Here is a 17516-nt window from a genome sequence, read left to right as displayed (position 1 = left end):
TTTCATTAGTACAAAGAGGGGACCTGAGTCTGATTAGTTATATCATCCTCTTCCTGATCTCATTTCCATAAGCTAGATTGCCATATGTGCAATGGCAGTTGCATGTGTGTGTGTGTGTGTGTCTCACGCTCAAAAGAGGGGGAGGGTCAGTTTTGGAGTCATTCTAAGATTGCAGGAGAGACATCAATATACTCTTGAAAAAGGAAGCAGCAACCACAGAAGCAATTTTTGGACCGGATATGAACCAAAATGTTGGTCTGCAAGTTTCCTGCAGTTAAGATCTACTACATTTTATAATGCAATTAAGTATCAGATAGGAATCATGTATCTGAAATGATAACTCCAATACTTTTGTAATTAACTTTTTGATATCAAACATTGTCTTTGGCATGGAAGTTTGTTGAGTTAACAGCAATATAAGCAAGCACCGAAGGTATTACTGTCATAAGCAGAACAACACTGAAAACTTCACGTTTTCAGTCTAATGCAGGGATCTCAAACTCAAACCACCACGAGGGCCACATGAGGACTAGTACATTGGCCCGAGGGCCGCATCACTGATACCTTTTCATATAAAGATACAAAAGCCCCCACCTCTGCCCCCAGCCCCACCTCCACTCCACCCCTTCCATAAGGCCCCGCCCCTTCCCTGCCCCCATTCCAATCCCTTCCCCAAAGTCCCCACCCCAATTCCACCCCCTCCCTGTCCCTATTCCAACCCCTTCCCCAAATCCCTGCCCCACCTATTCTCCACCTCCTCCCCTGAGAATGCAGCTCCCCGCTCCTCCCCCTTCCCTCCTGGAAAGCGCTAAGCACCGCCAAACAGCTGTTTGTCGGCGGGAAGCACCTGGAGGTAGGCAGAGGAGCAGGGAGGTGGCGCACTGGGAGGAGGAAGGGCGGCGGCAGGTGAAGGGAGCTTGACGGCTACAGGAAATAACTCCAGGGGGAGGGGGAAGCTTGGCAGGCTGCAGCAAATAACTCCGCGGGCCTCGTGTTTGAGACCCCTGGTCTAATAAACTACACTTCTAAATTCTGCTATAAGGATTTTTGTGCATAATTCTGGACTGGAATTTGAGAAGTTTGGGTTCAATTTCCTGGCTCTGACGTAGGCTTCCTGTATGATTTTGCAAAATTCACTCAAGCCTTGCATAGACTACAAGTTTCCCAATCTCAACAATGAGTGCAGATGTAATGCTCTTGAATATGGGTTAACTGTAAGTGCAGATCAAGGACAAACAGTATTCAGCATTTCAAAAAACAAAGGCTAAACCCTTAAAGCCCTTAATCTCTTTGTGACCCAAGCCTCATCTGTAAAATATGGATTGTGACGTTGCACTCCATATGTTTTATGGAAATATGTTTATAAGTGTGAATAAGATGTAACTGGAATACGCTTCGTGCAAAAGATCTCTTGTAAGGTATCATTACAAAGCTTATAATCTACCGAGTGTGTTCATCCTATTTGTATGAATGTATCATTCGTGTATCTGAAGCTATAGCTGAAGCTGAAGAAATATGAAGTATTACTCTGAAGTCCTATTGTAATTATGCAAAGTGTGGGCCATTAATGGTGGTTTAGAATCTTGATGGCTCCCACTGACCAGGACAGTTGGTTGTAAATGGCTCTGTTTACTTGTAAGCCTTTCTGTCCTCATATAAAAAGAAAAGGAGTACTTGTGGCACCTTAGAGACTAACAAATTTATTTGTGCATAAGCTTTCGTGAGCTACAGCTCACTTCATTGGATGCATGCAGTGGAAAATACAGTGGGGAGATTTTATATACACAGAGAACACGAAACAATGGGTGTTACCATACACACCGTAACAAGAATGATCAGGTAAGGTGAGCTATTACCAGAAGGAGAGCTGGGGGGGGGGGGGTCACGTATGTGGGGGGGGGGGGACCTTTAGTAGTGATAATCAAGGTGGGCCATTTCCAGAAGTTGACAAGAACGTGTGAGGAACAGTGGGGGTGGGGGGGAATAAGCATGGGGATATAGGAATAAAGACTGGGGGTAGATGTGTCATTACACAAAGTAAAACTAAGTTAACTGTATCCAGTTTGCAAATTAATTCCAATTCAGCAGTCTCTTGTTGGAGTCTGTTTTTGAAGTTTTTTTGTTGAAGAAATCATAGATCATAGAATATCAGAGTTGGAAGGGACCTCAGGAGATCATCTAGTCTAACCCCCTGCTCAGAGCAGGCACAATTCCCAGTTTTGTTTTGGTTTTTTTTTGCCCCAGATCCCTAAATGGCCCCCTCAAGGACTGAACTCATAACCCTGGGTTTAGCAGGCCAATGCTCAAACCACTGAGCTATTGCAACTTTCAGGTCTGTAATCGAGTGACCAAAGAGATTGAAGTGTTCTCTGACTGGTTTTTGAATGTTATAATTCTTGACATCTGATTTGTGTCCATTCATTTTTTTATGTAGAGACTGTCCAGTATCCCCAATAATGTCACAGCAAACCTGGTGGCTGAACTTTGTGACTTTGTCCTCACCCATAACTATTTCACATTTGGGGACAATGTATACCTTCAAATCAGCGGCACTGCTATGGGTACTTGCATGGCCCCACAGTATGTCAGTATTTTTATGGCTGACTTAGAACAACGCTTCCTCAGCTCTCGTCCCCTAATGCCCCTACTCTACTTGCGCTACACTGACAACGACTTCATCATCTGGACCCATGGAAAAGAAGCCCTTGAGGAATTCCACCATGATTTCAACAATTTCCATCCCAACATCAACCTCAGCGTAGAGCAGTCCACACAAGAGATCCACTTCCTGGACACTGTGGTGCTAATAAGCGATGGTCACATAAACACCACCCTATACCGGAAACCTACTGACCGCTATTCCTACCTACATGCCTCCAGCTTTCATCCAGACCACACCACAGGATCCATCGTCTATAGCCAAGCTCTACGATACAACCACATTTGCTCCAACCCCTCAGACAGAGACAAACACCTACAAGATCTCTATCAAACGTTCTTACAACTACAATACCCACCTGCTGAAGTGAAGAAACAGATTGACAGAGCCAGAAGAGTATCCAGAAGTTACCTACTACAGGACAGGCCCAACAAAGAAAATAACAGAACACCACTAGCCATCACCTTCAGCCCCCAACTAAAACCTCTCCAATGCATCATCAAGGATCTACGACCTATCCTGAAGGACGACTCATAACTCTCACAGATCTTGGGAGACAGGCCAGTCCTTGCTTACAAACAGCCCCCCAACCTGAAGCAAATACTCACCAGCAACCACACACCACACAACAAAAACACTAACCCAGGAACCTATCCTTGCAACAAAGCCCATTGCCAACTCTGTCCACATATCTATTCAGGGGACACCATCATAGGACCTAATCACATCAGCCACACTATCAGAGGCTTGTTCACCTGCACATCTACCAATGTGATATATGCCATCATGTGCCAGCAATGGCCCTCTGCCATGTACATTGACCAAACTGGACAGTCTCTAAGTAAAAAAATAAATGGACACAAATCAGACATCAAGAATTATAACTTTCAAAAACCAGTCGGAGAACACTTCAATCTCTTTGGTCACTCCATTACAGACCTAAAAGTTGCAATTCTTCAACAAAAAAACTTCAAGAACAAGAGACTGCTGAATTGGAATTAATTTGCAAACTGGATACAATTAACTTAGACTTGAATAAAGACTGGGAGTGCATGTGTCATTACACAAAGTAAAACTATTTCCCCATATTTATTCCCCCCTCCCACCCCCACTGTTCCTCACACATTCTTGTCAACTGCTGGAAATGGCCCACCATGATTAACACCACAAAAGATTTTTTTTCCTCTCTTGCTGGTAATAGCTCACCATACCTGTTCACTCTTGTTACAGTGTGTATAGTAACACCCATTGTTTCATGTTCTCTGTGTATATAAATCTCCCCACTGTATTTTCCACTGCTTGCATCCGATGAAGTGAGCTGCAGCTAACGAAAGCTTATGCTCAAATAAATTTGTTAATCTCTAAGGTGCCACAAGTACTCCTTTTCTTTTTGCAGATACAGACTAACACGGCTGCTACTCTGAAACCTGTGTTCATGTAGGTGAGGCCGGAAAAAATGGAGGCTTGGGGCCTCACAGGACATGTGACCATGTCACCTGGTACTGGAATCCATCTTAAACCTGGTGCTTTTCCATTTAGGAGGAAGGGTGGGGACCCAGAGAGACAAAAGATTCCCGCCTTGTGCCAAAGCTATAAAAGGGGGTGGAAGAGAACAAAGGGGCTGCAGTCATGAGAAAACCCTTAGTTACCACCTGAGCTGGAACTAACAAGAACATACCAGGGGAAAAGATTGGGCCCAGACTAAGAAGGAGTCTAGTCTGTGAAAGAAGCTCACTGGAACATCTCTGAGGGTGAGATTTACCTGTATTCAGTTTCTTAAATGTATTAGGCTTAGACTTGCGAGTTTTATTTTGCTTGGTAACTTACTTTGTTCCGTCTACTATTACTTGACACCACTTCAATCCTACTATTTAATCTTAATAAAATCACTTTTGTTTATTATAAACACAGAGTAAGTGATTAAAACCTGGCGGAGCAAATAGCTGTGCATATCTCTGTAGCAGAGTTATAGAGAACAGACAATTTATGAGTTTATTCTGTATAAGCTTTATACAGAGTAAAATGGATTTATTTGGGGTTTGGATCCCATTGGGAGCTGGGTGTCTGGGTGCTGGAGATAAGTGACTTGCTGAGCAGTTTTTGGTTAAAGTCTGAAGCTTTGTGGGCGTGGACCAGACCTGGGTCTGTGTTGCAGCAGACTAGCATGTCTGGCTCAACAAGGCAGGGTTCTGGAATCCCAAGCTGGCAGTGGAAAATGGACTCAGAGGTAATTCCAGCACATCAGGCGACAGCCTCAAGGGGGTCTCTGTGACTGAGCCCATCCCAGGGATTATGCTCTCCTACCTCACAGGGTGTCGAGAAGATACATTCATTAACGTCTGAGGTGCTCAGATATTATGATGGCCTCTACTAGTATTTAAGATAATGAATTCTGATGCTATGAAGTTACAAAGAGCTTGTGTAATACAGAACTGAGTTAAATAAGTGTCACTCATTTATGAGCTGGAGACATTTCAAATTTTCGCTGCCACATTTGCATATGTAATGACTTGGGGGAAAGGAAGAGAGAAGACTATACAGATACGATGGATTTCATCTAGTCCAGAAGATGTTAGGAGCATTTGCCATAAAAGACATTATATATATTGCAGTACTACCCAGGAAGTCCAGTCATGGGCCAGCATCCCACTGAGCTAGGCACTGCACACACAAGAAGAGTCCTAGTCCAACAAAGCTTACACTTTAAATATAGGACAAGAGAGTATTCAGATACAGACAGATAGGGGAGCACAAGGAAACACTGAAAGAATGCTGGTCAGCACGATGGACGGCAGTGTCAGCACACTAACTTCCTAATCATTTGTCAAGGCCCTGATAAGCTCCCTCTGCTGGGCACTTTCCAGACCACTATGAGGGGATCCATATGCTGGATCCCAGAGTCTGAACAGAATCACTTGCCCCTGGTTTGGGGTCCCTACACACACATTCAGGGTGCAGATCCTCTATCTACACTCCATCCTAAGAGTTTAGGACACATGGCCCACTGCCCAGTACTCTGGAACCAGTGCTGAAATTGGGTTACAGTTTAACTAGCTCAGTGGGGTATGTGACACGGTGTAGCATAACACATACAGACTTTGTACAGGACTCATACACAGCACTGTTCTTTAATAGCGTGAGAAACACACAGATCTATACAAAAATAAAAAACCCTATACACATTTCACTGCTTCAGTTTCCTCGCTGCTCTTTGGGCATTATTTGGGCTGTGGTCAGTGTCATCTGGGGTCATGCAAAGTCCTTCTGCTGTAGTGCATGGCTTGGGCTCTGAAACAGAGCCTTCTCTCCAGTTGGCCTCCTCTAACCTTGGCCAATACATTCCCTTCCCTGTCCTACCCAACCTTCCTGTATCTCGCCCCCAGGTTTATATGCCCCTCTTCTACACCAGGCTTCTTTGTTCTGTCTTTGATAACTTTTCACTGTTCCAAACCTCCTTCCTGCAGACCAATTTAGCCAAATTGATTTCCCAGCTCAGGCACACTCCTTAATGCAACTATTGTGTTGTCAGAGTGTAGCCATTAAAGTTGACAACTCTCCACTGGCCCGGGGCTGGGGAAGACATTCCACATTTACACAAGGGCATTCAGTGATACAGAAATTTTCGTAGCATCAACCATAATTCATAAATTGTATGTAGGTTCCCCAAATCACTATACCACTGTCAAACTGGGGTGGTTTTTGTCTGTTTGTGTTTGGAAGGCATCACAGCAAAGGAGAGTTTTAAGAAGAAATCTGAAGGAAAACAATGAAGTGACTTTGCAGATGTCTGTTGGGAGCTCCTCCCGTGCCTGATGGGAGGCATGGGAGAACAAACTAAGGTGCCTGTTTGAGACACTGTAAAGAGTCACCTAATTTCTTTAGCAGACTAAGCATTTTACTGTACTGACTTTCTGAACATTTGTTACCCAACTTCCCGACTTGTCTTCATTTCCTTTCTCTCAAATGTCATCTGAAAAGGACTACTCTGTTACTTAATAGAGAAGGTAGTTTTGTTTTAAGAAAAACTAAACGAGTTTTTGAAACAGTCATAAATGCCCAGTAACAATTTTTTTCTGAATTCTACCTGGCATAAGGAAGAAGACTGTTCAATTTATCATCTTTTACTCACCCCAATTATAAAATATCACTAATTCCAGTTAATTTGAGCAATTTTGACTATTCAAGACGAATACATCAAATTGAAATGACTTAAAATTTTGTTTCACTACAGATTTGTTTTAGGGTTGAAACAGATTACTTTACAAACTAAGAGTTTGGTTTTGTTTTTTTAAATGAGTTTCCTTTGAAACATGGCACCAAACCTGGTATTACTGTTTACACCCATGACAAAAAGGTAATGAAGACATACAGCGGAATTGGTTTTTGGTGACTGTAGCCAAATTGCACTGAAATTAATGAAGATTTTAACCTACTAGTCTAGCCACTCAGATTTTATGCAGGCAATGAGAACAATTAGGTCCATGAAACAAGTAATCATGAGCCTTACAAAGAATAGCAAATACCAAAATCTCAAGTGTTGCCTAATATCAGAATTTTAAGACATATGCACAAATAATTTAGACTTAAAATTAGGAAATTTGAAGAATGTCATATAGCCACTTTATTATCATAACACACAAAGGCCTCAATCAGGATTAGTCCCCATTTTGCTTGGCACTGTATAAAATCTTATGAAGACAGTCTCTGCCTCAAAGTACTTAACTGGAGGATTCTCTGCACCTTGAAGTCTTTAAACCACGAGTTGAGGACTTCAGTAGCTCAGACATAGGTCAGGGGTTTGTTACAGGAGTGGGTCGGTGAGATTCTGTGGCCTGCATTGTGCAGGAGGTCAGACTAGATGATCATAATGGTCCCTTCTGACCTTAAAGTCTATGAGTCTATAACTAATTTGACACTTAAGAAGTGGGTGCAACAAAGAGGAGGAAGAGGATATGGGGAAAGACCTGGGTAGCAATAATAAGATGTTACCCCACAGATAAGAAACTTGGACAACTTGATTCCAAATCCTTCATTACTTCAATTTTTAAAAAAATATGGGGACAGATGAGGGGTGAGAAAAATGGCATTAATAAAAGAGGAGATAATAAACATAAGGGAGGAAGAGGAAAGGATGGAGAGCAAAAAATGACAGTGGAGGTTGAAGAAGAGAAGTCAGGAGCATGCAGCTAGTCAACAGATAATTACGCCCAAAATTCAAACCGTAAAAGGTAGTCTGCAAACTGGGATGTGGATGTGCCTCACCCTTTTTCCTACTTCTGCAAATGGTGCTTACTGGGCAAGCTGTGGTGCTTCTGTAGACTGACAACACTTCTGGGGGTTATCTTTCCCAGCCCACATGGAGTTTACCAGTGTTTAGTACCTTAAGTGGGGAGTTGTATTCCTGGAAGGCTGGGGGGAAAAGGGCCAACAGCACCAGGGCCCCATGCTCAGGGAGGTAGGCAACATTTCTGATGTCTGAATAAATAAAGTGAAATAGGAGGGGGTGGGGTCCCAACGAACCTGATGTATGAGGGTCCCAAATTGCTCTAGAGCACTGCTTGGCAACCTGCGGCCTATCAGGGTAATCCACTGGCAGGCCGCAAGACGCTTGGTTTACATTTCCGCAGTTCCCATTGGCTGGGAACGACGAACCACGACCAGTGGGAGCTGCGGGTGGCTGTGCCTGTAGATAGTCAATATAAACCAACTGTCTCGCAGCCTGCCAGCGGATTACCCTGACCACAGGTTGTCCACCACTGCTCTAGAGGGGACTGACTGGAAAGGATTCCCCCTCATCAAGTCATAGCAGAGGGGTGGCTTCACCAAACTGAAAAGGGGATCCTGTGCAAATGTGCATTGACTGATCCAGGCTTGATTTCTGTAGGTGTGACTGTACTCACTGACCCCAGCTAAAACCACTCCTGCTGTTCAGGCAAGAGACTCATTCTATATTTGCACAGGGCATACATAGCATTACAGGGCACTGAAGTTGGAGACTTTGGCAGTTACTGCAATACAAATAAATCTAACAATTTTCTCAGTCTCTACTCCTTGAATGTGCCAACTCCATTAGTGACAAAACAGTTATTACTGAGATTATGGGAAAAGCAGTTGATGGAAGAATTACAATGAAAAAAGTAATTTTTCAGACAAACAAGAAATTTGCATTTCTTTAAGCTGCATGCATAATGGCTGCAATCAACATTATACCAAACAATGACCTACTTTGTTTCCTTACAGCTATTCTGTTTAGGTTTAATTCCCCATAATTCTTACATTGTGTATTCCTTTCATCTCACCACCACCACTATTCTGACACACAAAAAAATAATGCATTGCTATTAGGGCAGTCGATTAATCGCAGTTAACTCACGCGATCAACTAAAAAAAAAATAATCGCGATTCATCACACTGTTAAACAATAGAATACAAATTGAAATTTATTAAATATTTTGGATGTTTTCTACATTTTCAAATATATTTATTTCAATTAAACACAAAATAAAAAGTGTACAGTGCTCACTTTATATTTTTTATTACAAATATTTGCACGCTAAAAAAAAAACAGTATTTTTCAATTCACCTCATGCAAATACTGCAATTGCAATCTCTTTATTATGAAAGTGCAACATACAAATGTATTTCTTACACAACTGTACTCAAAAACAAAACAATGTAAAACTTTAGAGCCTACAAGTCCACTCAGTCCTACTTCTTGTTCAGCCAATCGCTCAGACAACCCACTTCTTAATTACAATGTCACCTGAAAGTGAGAACAGACATTTGCATGGCACTGTTGTAGCTAGCGTTGCAAGATATTTACGTGCCAGATGCGCTAAAGATTCACTATGCCTCTTCATGCTTCAGCCACCATTCCAGAGGACATGCTTCCATGCTGATGACGCTTGTAAAAAAAATAAAAAATGCATTAATTAAATTTGTGACTGAACTCCTTGGGGAAGAACTTTATGTCTCCTGTTCTGTTTTACATGCATTCTGCCATATATTTTATGTTATAGCTGTCTCGGATGATGATCCAGCACATGTTGTTCATTTTAAGAACACTTTCCCTGCCAATATGACAAAATGCAAAGAAGATATCAATGTGATATTTCTAAAGATAGCTACTGCACTCGACCCAAGGTTTAAGAATCTGAAGTGCCTTCCAAAATCTGAGAGGAATGAGGTGTGGAGCATGCTTTCAGAAGTCTTAAAAGAGCAACACTTCAATCCGGAAACCACAGAACCCAAACCACCAAAAAGAAAATCAACCTTTTTCTGTTGGCATCTAACTCAGATGATGAAAATGAACATGCGTCGGTCCACACTGCTTTGGATCGTTATTAAGCAGAACCCCGTCATCAGCATGGACACATGTCCTCTGGAATGGTGGTTGAAGCATTAAGGGACATATGAATCTTTAGCGCATCTGGCATGTAAATATCTTGCAATGCCGGCTACAACAGTGCCATGCAAATGCCTGTTCTCACTTTCTGGTGACATTGTAAACAAGAAGTAGGAAGCATTATCTTCTGCAAATGTAAGCAACTTGATTGTTTAAGCAATTGGCTGAACAAGAAGTAGGACTGAGTGGACTTGTAGGCTCTAAAGTTTTACACTGTTTTATTTTTGAATGCAGGAGGGTTTTTGTACATAAATCTACATTTGTAAGTTGCACTTTCATGATAAAGAGATTGCACTACAGTACTTGTACTAGGTGAATTGAAAAATACTATTTCTTTTGTTTTTTACAGTGTAAATATTTGTAATAAAAAATATAAAGTGAGCACTGTACACTTATTTTGCGTTGTAATTGAAATAAATATATTTGAAAATGTATTTGAAACATATTTGAAAATCCAAAAATATTTAAATAAATGGTATTCTATTATTGTTTCATCACAATTTAATTTTTTTTAATGGCTTGACAGCCCTAATTGCTATTACACAAAATGAGACCAGCAACTCTACTCCCCATAAGCACTTGCACAAACTAGTGCTGTCTTGGTATGGGACGAGAAAGCAACTTTCAGTTTTCTTTTAATACATGAAGATGCAAACAAGTGACAGTGTTTTCAGTGGGGGAGGGGAGGGAGAGAAACAATCAGTAAGTTACCTAAACACAACTCAAACAGCCTGATCAAAATGTTAAACAGAACTCTAAGATGTCAGCAACTAAAACATATTTACCTTTTCTATTATAATTCCACTCTGAAGTCTGAATAAAGTCCTTTTGAAAATGCAAAGGTCTGTTTATCACAATTTGCAGGAAAACTTCACCAGCACATTGACAGAAACAAAAAGAGCAGTAGAAAGGAAAACCTGTTTTCTCATATAACCTGTATTGAATGTTTTTTTATAAACAAATCCTCTTCAACATTGTTTTTTACCTCTGATTGTTATTCATCTTGTGAACCCTTTAATATGCACAGGGAAGATGCTGAGAATTAAAAAACCAAAGATCATCTTACTGCAACTAGACCTCTAAGGCTGGAATCTTACAGAGGGGAAAAAAGAAGAAGAAAAAAAAAAGGAGAAATGCTCACTATTACAGCAATGTTTTACTCTGAACATACACTGCTCAATATAATATGGGAAAAACAATGTAAACCTAACCAAAAGCGTTTGGCTTTTTGAGGGAAGAAAAAGTTATCTGTTCTTACCTAGTTTGAAAATAACTAAAGAAAGCAAAAGGCTTACTGACTCTGGAAGCCCCTTATAGAAGAATTTACTGCAAACTCTGAAATTAGGAAAAGATAATATCAGTGGTAACTAGCAACAGGAAAGACAAAATATAGGTACAGTAGTATTTTCTTTTCACCACCAGAGGGATTTGAAGTGATAAATTTAATATGCTACTGATGGGGTAAGGTAGTTTGTTGCCATCAAACCTTAAAAAGCGCAAGGAGACTTCCAAACTTGGCTGCACATTTATAATGTCAACCAAAACTGGGCACAAACGTGAATTTTATCAACTTGCAGGCATCACTTTTTCTAAATGGTAGCAGATATCGTTGCAAGAAGCAACATATTCAACTACAAATATACAAGTCTCCATGCAAAGGAAGGGATGGAGAGAAGGATCCTAGGTGACTGAGATATCTTGGTGGTGGAGCACGGAGTGTAGCCCCACGACTGAGTAAACCGGTTGTGGGACGTCTTGCGAGAGAAAAGGGGTGTGTGACACTTTGTGCAGCACAGTGACCTCCCGAGCCAGCCCGGGGGCGAGGGAAGCGCGCAGCCCAGGGACTGCCAGAGCCTCATGGGGGGCAAGGGAAGGAAATGGCGTTAAGGGTGTAAACCGTGACTGACTGACGCGGGTGGGCACCGAGCCGGCTCTGGGAGGACGGGGGGGGGGGGGCCTTACCTGAGAGAGTTGCCTGGGGTTGGGGCAACCGAAGAGCGCGGAGCTGGAGCTGAAACTGATGGCCCCTCTGCGGCTGAGGACATGCTGCGGGACCGGCCTGTCCAGGGGCAGCACCGGCAGCTGGTAACATACTTCCATTGAAGAGCCTCTGCGCTCCGAGCAGCGCCAGGGCACCGGCCGCCGCACCTGCCTGCACCGGGAATCGCCGCAGCGCGACGGGGGCGGGGCGGCAAATGTGCCAGAAGGGATAAAACCAGCAATTAAAACACAGAGGGGCCCGGCTCCGCCTCACCCCCCGCCCCCGGGTCTGGACGGGTACCGGGCTCCTCCCCCGCCGCCCCAAGAGTCGCGTCTGGGCGGGCTGATTCCTCCCCGGAGCCCGCAGGGGTCCTTGAGCCGCAGCCGCCGCAGGGGGGCGGGGAAGCGGGGCCGGCAGCTGAGTGCTGTCAAGGAAGGAGGCGGCGAGTCCCGGGCCGAGCCCCGCAGCGCGGCCGCTGCCTCCCGCTGTCTCTGCTGCTGCTGCTGCTGCTGCTGCTGGAGGGAGCCGCTGCCGCTGTTAGCCCCGCAGCCGGGCCGTCCGGGCGCCGCTCATGGAGGCGGGCGCTGGTGCCCGGGGGTCCGCTTTGGGTGAGACACACTCGGCACTGCTATTGTCCGGCACGAGGAGGCGGCGCGCGCTCCGGGCGGGAGGGGCCGGGGCGCTGCGGTCCCGAGCGAGCCAGTGGGCGGGGGGAGCCCGCGGGAAGGAGGAATGCTGCGCCCGGGCCGCCCGCACTGAGAACAGCCCCGAGCGCAATCGCCCAAGAAGAGGCACGAGCCGGACGGACTCTGTGCGTGTGTGTATGTACGCGACGCGCGAGCCCGGCCGGCTCCACGCAAATCGTCATCACGTAACGGCGAGGGGGGGGATATTTTGGAGACAAGCGGTGCGGTGCGGTCCGGGCCAGTTCGACTCTCTTTTGCGCATGCGCGATATTTTCGCGGCTTGGGATCTTTCTGCCGTGTTAGAGAGGGTTGCAAGTGGAGCGCGCGCCTAGCGCCGCCCGAGCTCAGCGTCTGGGCCGCTGCCCCATTGGTGAACGGGGGGTGAGGGAGGGGAAAGAGAAAAGCAGACTAAGAACGTTTCCCGCGTAATCTCAGCCCAGCCACGCCCCTGCTCGCTGTGTGTGGCCCGAGCCCGGGTCCGGGGGTGTGACGGTAACATGGGCGGGGGCGCCGCACGTTAGACCCTCTTCCAGGGGGGCCTCAGGGCTGCCGGCCAGATACTGGGCAGCAGCTCTGGGGACAGCTGTGTTCAGCAGCGTCTCAAGCCTGCCTGATTCCAGCGGGAAACAGCAACCTGCTGAGCTGGGAGCAGGAGCTGCGGGTCCTGCTCTGGCAGGTGACCATAGGTCCATGTTTTCTGGGGACAGTCCCTGTCTGAGGCACTGTATCCCTAGGTAAACAATGTCCCCAGAAGAGTCCCCGGTTCACAAAACTCGTCCCCGAATACCGTTGTGATGTGAATACCCTTTCTTCTTCTTCCAGTCCTGTCCCTGTGGGTGCTCCACTCTAGGTGTCGGTGCGTCCCAGAGCTGTTGATTGGAGATTTTCGGTAGCAGTGCCTGGTCGGGACGCACACACTCAGTTGGTATCTCCTGTCTCCTTGGTCTCTTCCTGAGCGCCTGCAACCCGCACCCCCCTCAGTTCCTTCTCAGCCGTCCCCGGCTGAAGATGGGACTTGAGGCACTGCTGCTTCTCTTCCCTGGTCTCTATGGGGAAAAAAGTATCAAAGAATATAGAAATAGTTATTAGTTACATCCTAGTTGTTTCCCTTCCTTTAGTGTAGTTACATAGTTAATTACTTAGTTAAAAAAAAAAAACTTCCCTCCTTCTGAAACACTTTCCCCTGCCATTTCTAGTTCACAATGCCAGGGGCTTCAGGATTCAAAAATTGTGTTTCCTGTCAGGACTCCATGACACGGTCCGATGAGCGCTCACATTGTGTGAAGTGCCTCGGGGAAACCTACATTCCCACTGTACGAGCCTCAAGTCAGGGGCTCGGCGTGACAGGAACCTGCGGCTTAAAATGCCTCTGATGGAAAAATCCCTGCAGCCGCTCCTACACGGTCCCCGGCCAGATCCGAACCAGTGGGGAGCGCAGCCCAGGGAGCAGGAGCAATAGTTCCTAACTGAATGTGACCTATCAGTACCACCTGAGCTTAACTCTCCACTCCTGGATACACAGGGCTCACTCTTCAAACAGCCGCTCTCACCACCTGAACTGGCTATCTTCACTGACAGCAAACCCAATATACAGCAGCAGGTGGAGTTCTCCCCATCTGCCTCTCCTCCTTCACCAGACCCTCTTCCACCTCAGGCTATGGTCCTCAGCCACCAGCCTCAGTTTCCCAACTTCGCCCTCCCATGGACGGCATCTGGGTTCTCCTACCCTATGCCTTGGCCCCAGTGGTACCCTTGGCCCCATCCTCCTACCACTCATCCTCAGACCTCTTCCACGAAACCACTACCTGCTTCTGTGCCTCGATCTCCAGCTCCGTCCACTTCTAGAGTACCTGAACCACCTCCTGAGAACGTGAGCTACGAACCATATCCTGACTCACCGACCTCTAATTCTCCATCTGCTCCAGACGGAGCCCTCTCCCCCACTCCTCCACAGAACGTGGACAACTGTAAACAATTTCAAGAGCTTTTCAAGAGGGTGGCACTCAGTCATGACATCCCCCTAGAAGGGATTCAGGAGACACAACACAAACTTCTCAGAATCCTTCAACCCTCTGCACCTTCAAAGATCGTGGTCCCTATAAATGAAGCACTCCTGGAACCAGGTGACACTCTGGCAAACTCCAACTTCTTTATTACCTACCTGCAGAAAGGCCGAACGTAAATACTATGTTCCTGCTAAGGATGCTGACTTCCTATTTCTCACCCACAATCGAACTCTCTCATCATGGATACAGTCGCACAAAGGATGAAACAGCCACAATATCGGCCCACCGTGCAAGACAAGGACCTTAAACGCCTTGACGTCTTGGGATGCAAGGTTTATACGTCCTCCACTTTACAATTCAGGATTGCAAACCACTCTGCACTCCTCGCCAGCTATGACTTTGATAACTACAATAAACTTTTTTAATTTGCCTCCTACATTCCAGAGGATAGGAAAACGGACTTCAAATCAATTCTGAGCGAGGGCCAATTGATTTCCAGAACAGCCCTACAAGCCTCTTTAGGCACGGCAGACACAGCAGCCCGTACTACTGCAACTGCTATGGTTATGCACAGATCTTCATGGCTTTCTGCATCTGGCATCCCTAAAGATCTGCAGATGAAAGTGAAGGACCCCCCTTTTGATAAAGACGTGCTGTTTTCCAAAAAACTGATGAACTACTTCACACTATGAAAGATTCTAGAGCGACACTGCACACCCTGGGTATTCACCTATCTCTTTCCAGGAGACAACAATACCAACCTTACCAAAGACTGCGCACACAACAATATTATCGGCCTCAACCCAAACCACGTGACATAAATAGGAATCTCTCTAGACCCCCTAAGCACAGACAAAATCAAGCTCAAGCAACGACCTCCCACCCATCCAGGAATAAGCAACAATTTTAAAATGTTGGTCAAGGGTCTGCACGACCACCTCTTGATTCCACAGCCTACTTGCCCATTTGGCCACCACTTCCAGAGTTTCCAACATGCCTGGCAGCGTATTACACAGGATCGCTGGGTCCTCGAAATAGTTCAGTCCGGTCACTCTATCCCATTCATATCCTATCCTCCTACCCTTCCCCCTTCCCCATCCCTCTTCAGGGACCCCTCCCACAAGCACCTGCTTCACATAGAAGTGGAACCTGTGCCGACGCAACATTGAGGGAAAGGGTTCTACTCTCATTTCTTCCTGACCCAGAAAAAGACCAGGGGATGGAGGCCTATACTAGATCTACGCCGACTGAACAAATTTGTGAGTATACAAAAATTCAAGATGGTCACACTGGGCACAATAATTCCTGCACTGGATCAAGGGGACTGGTTCACAGCCCTCAACCTACAGGACGCTTATTTTCATATATCAATTCATCCAGCTCACAGACGCTTCCTATGATTCACAATCGGTCACGACCATTTTCAATTCAGAGTTCTTCCTTTTAGTCTCTCCACAGCGCCAAGAGTCTTTTCTAAAACTCTAGCCGTGGTCGTGGCTCACCTCCACAAACATGGAATCACGCTTTTCCCCTACCTGGACGATTGCCTCATCAAAGGCAACTCCTATGGCGAGACACTTCAAGCTACCCGTTTCACCATCTCCCTCTTTCACAGCCTAGGCCTCCAAATAAACATCCAAAAATCCACCCTGACAGCTACACAGCAGATCGAGTTCATCGGAGCTCATCTCAGCTCAAGCCAGAGCAGAGCCTCACTCCCATATCACAGATTCCTTGCTATCATGCAGCTTATACGCATGCTCGCTATTCGTCCCAGGACACAGACAGGAATCTGTCTACAGCTCCTTGGTCACATGGCAGCCACCATCTTCGTGGTCCAGTGTGCCAGGCTACACATGATGTCTTCAGGGTTGGCTCAATTCCAATTTCAAACCCAACAGATGCACCTTAGGGACGCTGCTAACTCCTCCTCCCAATGTTCTAGCTTCCCTACATTGGTGGACAAGACCAGAAAACCTCTGCATGGGGGTTTCCTTCCAGCAATGATCCCCAACGCTCATGCTCACCATGGACGCTTCCCTAAACAGTTGGGGAGCGCGTCTAGGGGGACAGAGGGCACAAGGCCGGTGGTCCGCATCAGAAACGCACCTACACATAAATCTCTTAGAGCTCAGAGCAATGAGGTGAGCGTGCCTTTACTTTCTTCCCCTCATAAAGAACAAATCTGTTTGGGTCTTAACAGACAACATAGCATGTATGTACTACATCAACAGACAAGGGGGAGCAAGATCACATTCCATTTGCATGGAAGCCATCCGACTATGGAATTGGTGCATACAACATCAAGAACAAATCATCGCTTCCTACCTACCAGGCTGCCACAACACTACTGCAGATGCACTCATCAGACACTTCTCAACAGAACACGAATGGGAACTGCATCCCGCAATACTTCAACAGCCCTTCTCCCTCTGGGGCATCCCGTCAATAGATCTCTTTGCCACACCCCAGAATCGAAAATGTCAGCTGTTTTGCTCCAGAGCGGGACTTGGGACTGCATCCCTAGGAAACACGTTCCTCATCCCATGGAACAACTCTCTCTACGCCTTCCCACCAATCCCTCTGCTACACAGGGTTCTTCGGAAGATTGTAGATGACAAGGCCTGGATCATCCTTATTGCCCCAGCTTGGCTGAAACAGACGTGGTATCCTTACCTCCTCCGCATGTCCTCCCATCATCCATGGGCTCTCCCCAACAGGCCAGATCTTCTTTCCCAAGACAACAGACAGGTTATTGCCCCAGCTCCAAAAGCTCCAC

General features: G+C 45.8%; 1 protein-coding gene across 2 annotated transcripts in view; it reads right to left on the bottom strand.

Annotated features, from left to right (window-relative positions):
- The window catches only part of PDE7A (phosphodiesterase 7A), a 130321-nt gene extending 117130 nt beyond the window's left edge, over positions 1-13191 (bottom strand). For both annotated transcript variants that reach the window (XM_048840802.2, XM_048840803.2), the window contains exon 1: positions 12027-13191. In XM_048840802.2, coding sequence (XP_048696759.1) covers positions 12027-12164 — 138 coding nt within the window. In that variant the 5' untranslated portion in view covers positions 12165-13191. The remainder of the gene's footprint in view (positions 1-12026) is intronic.
- Between the last annotated feature and the right edge of the window lie 4325 nt (positions 13192-17516).

Source organism: Caretta caretta, chromosome 2, assembly GCF_965140235.1.
Source record: "Caretta caretta isolate rCarCar2 chromosome 2, rCarCar1.hap1, whole genome shotgun sequence".
In the NCBI taxonomy this organism is placed as follows: Eukaryota; Metazoa; Chordata; order Testudines; family Cheloniidae; genus Caretta; species Caretta caretta.
Note: the sequence above shows the minus strand (reverse complement) of the source record. Positions and strands in the feature narration are given on the sequence as shown.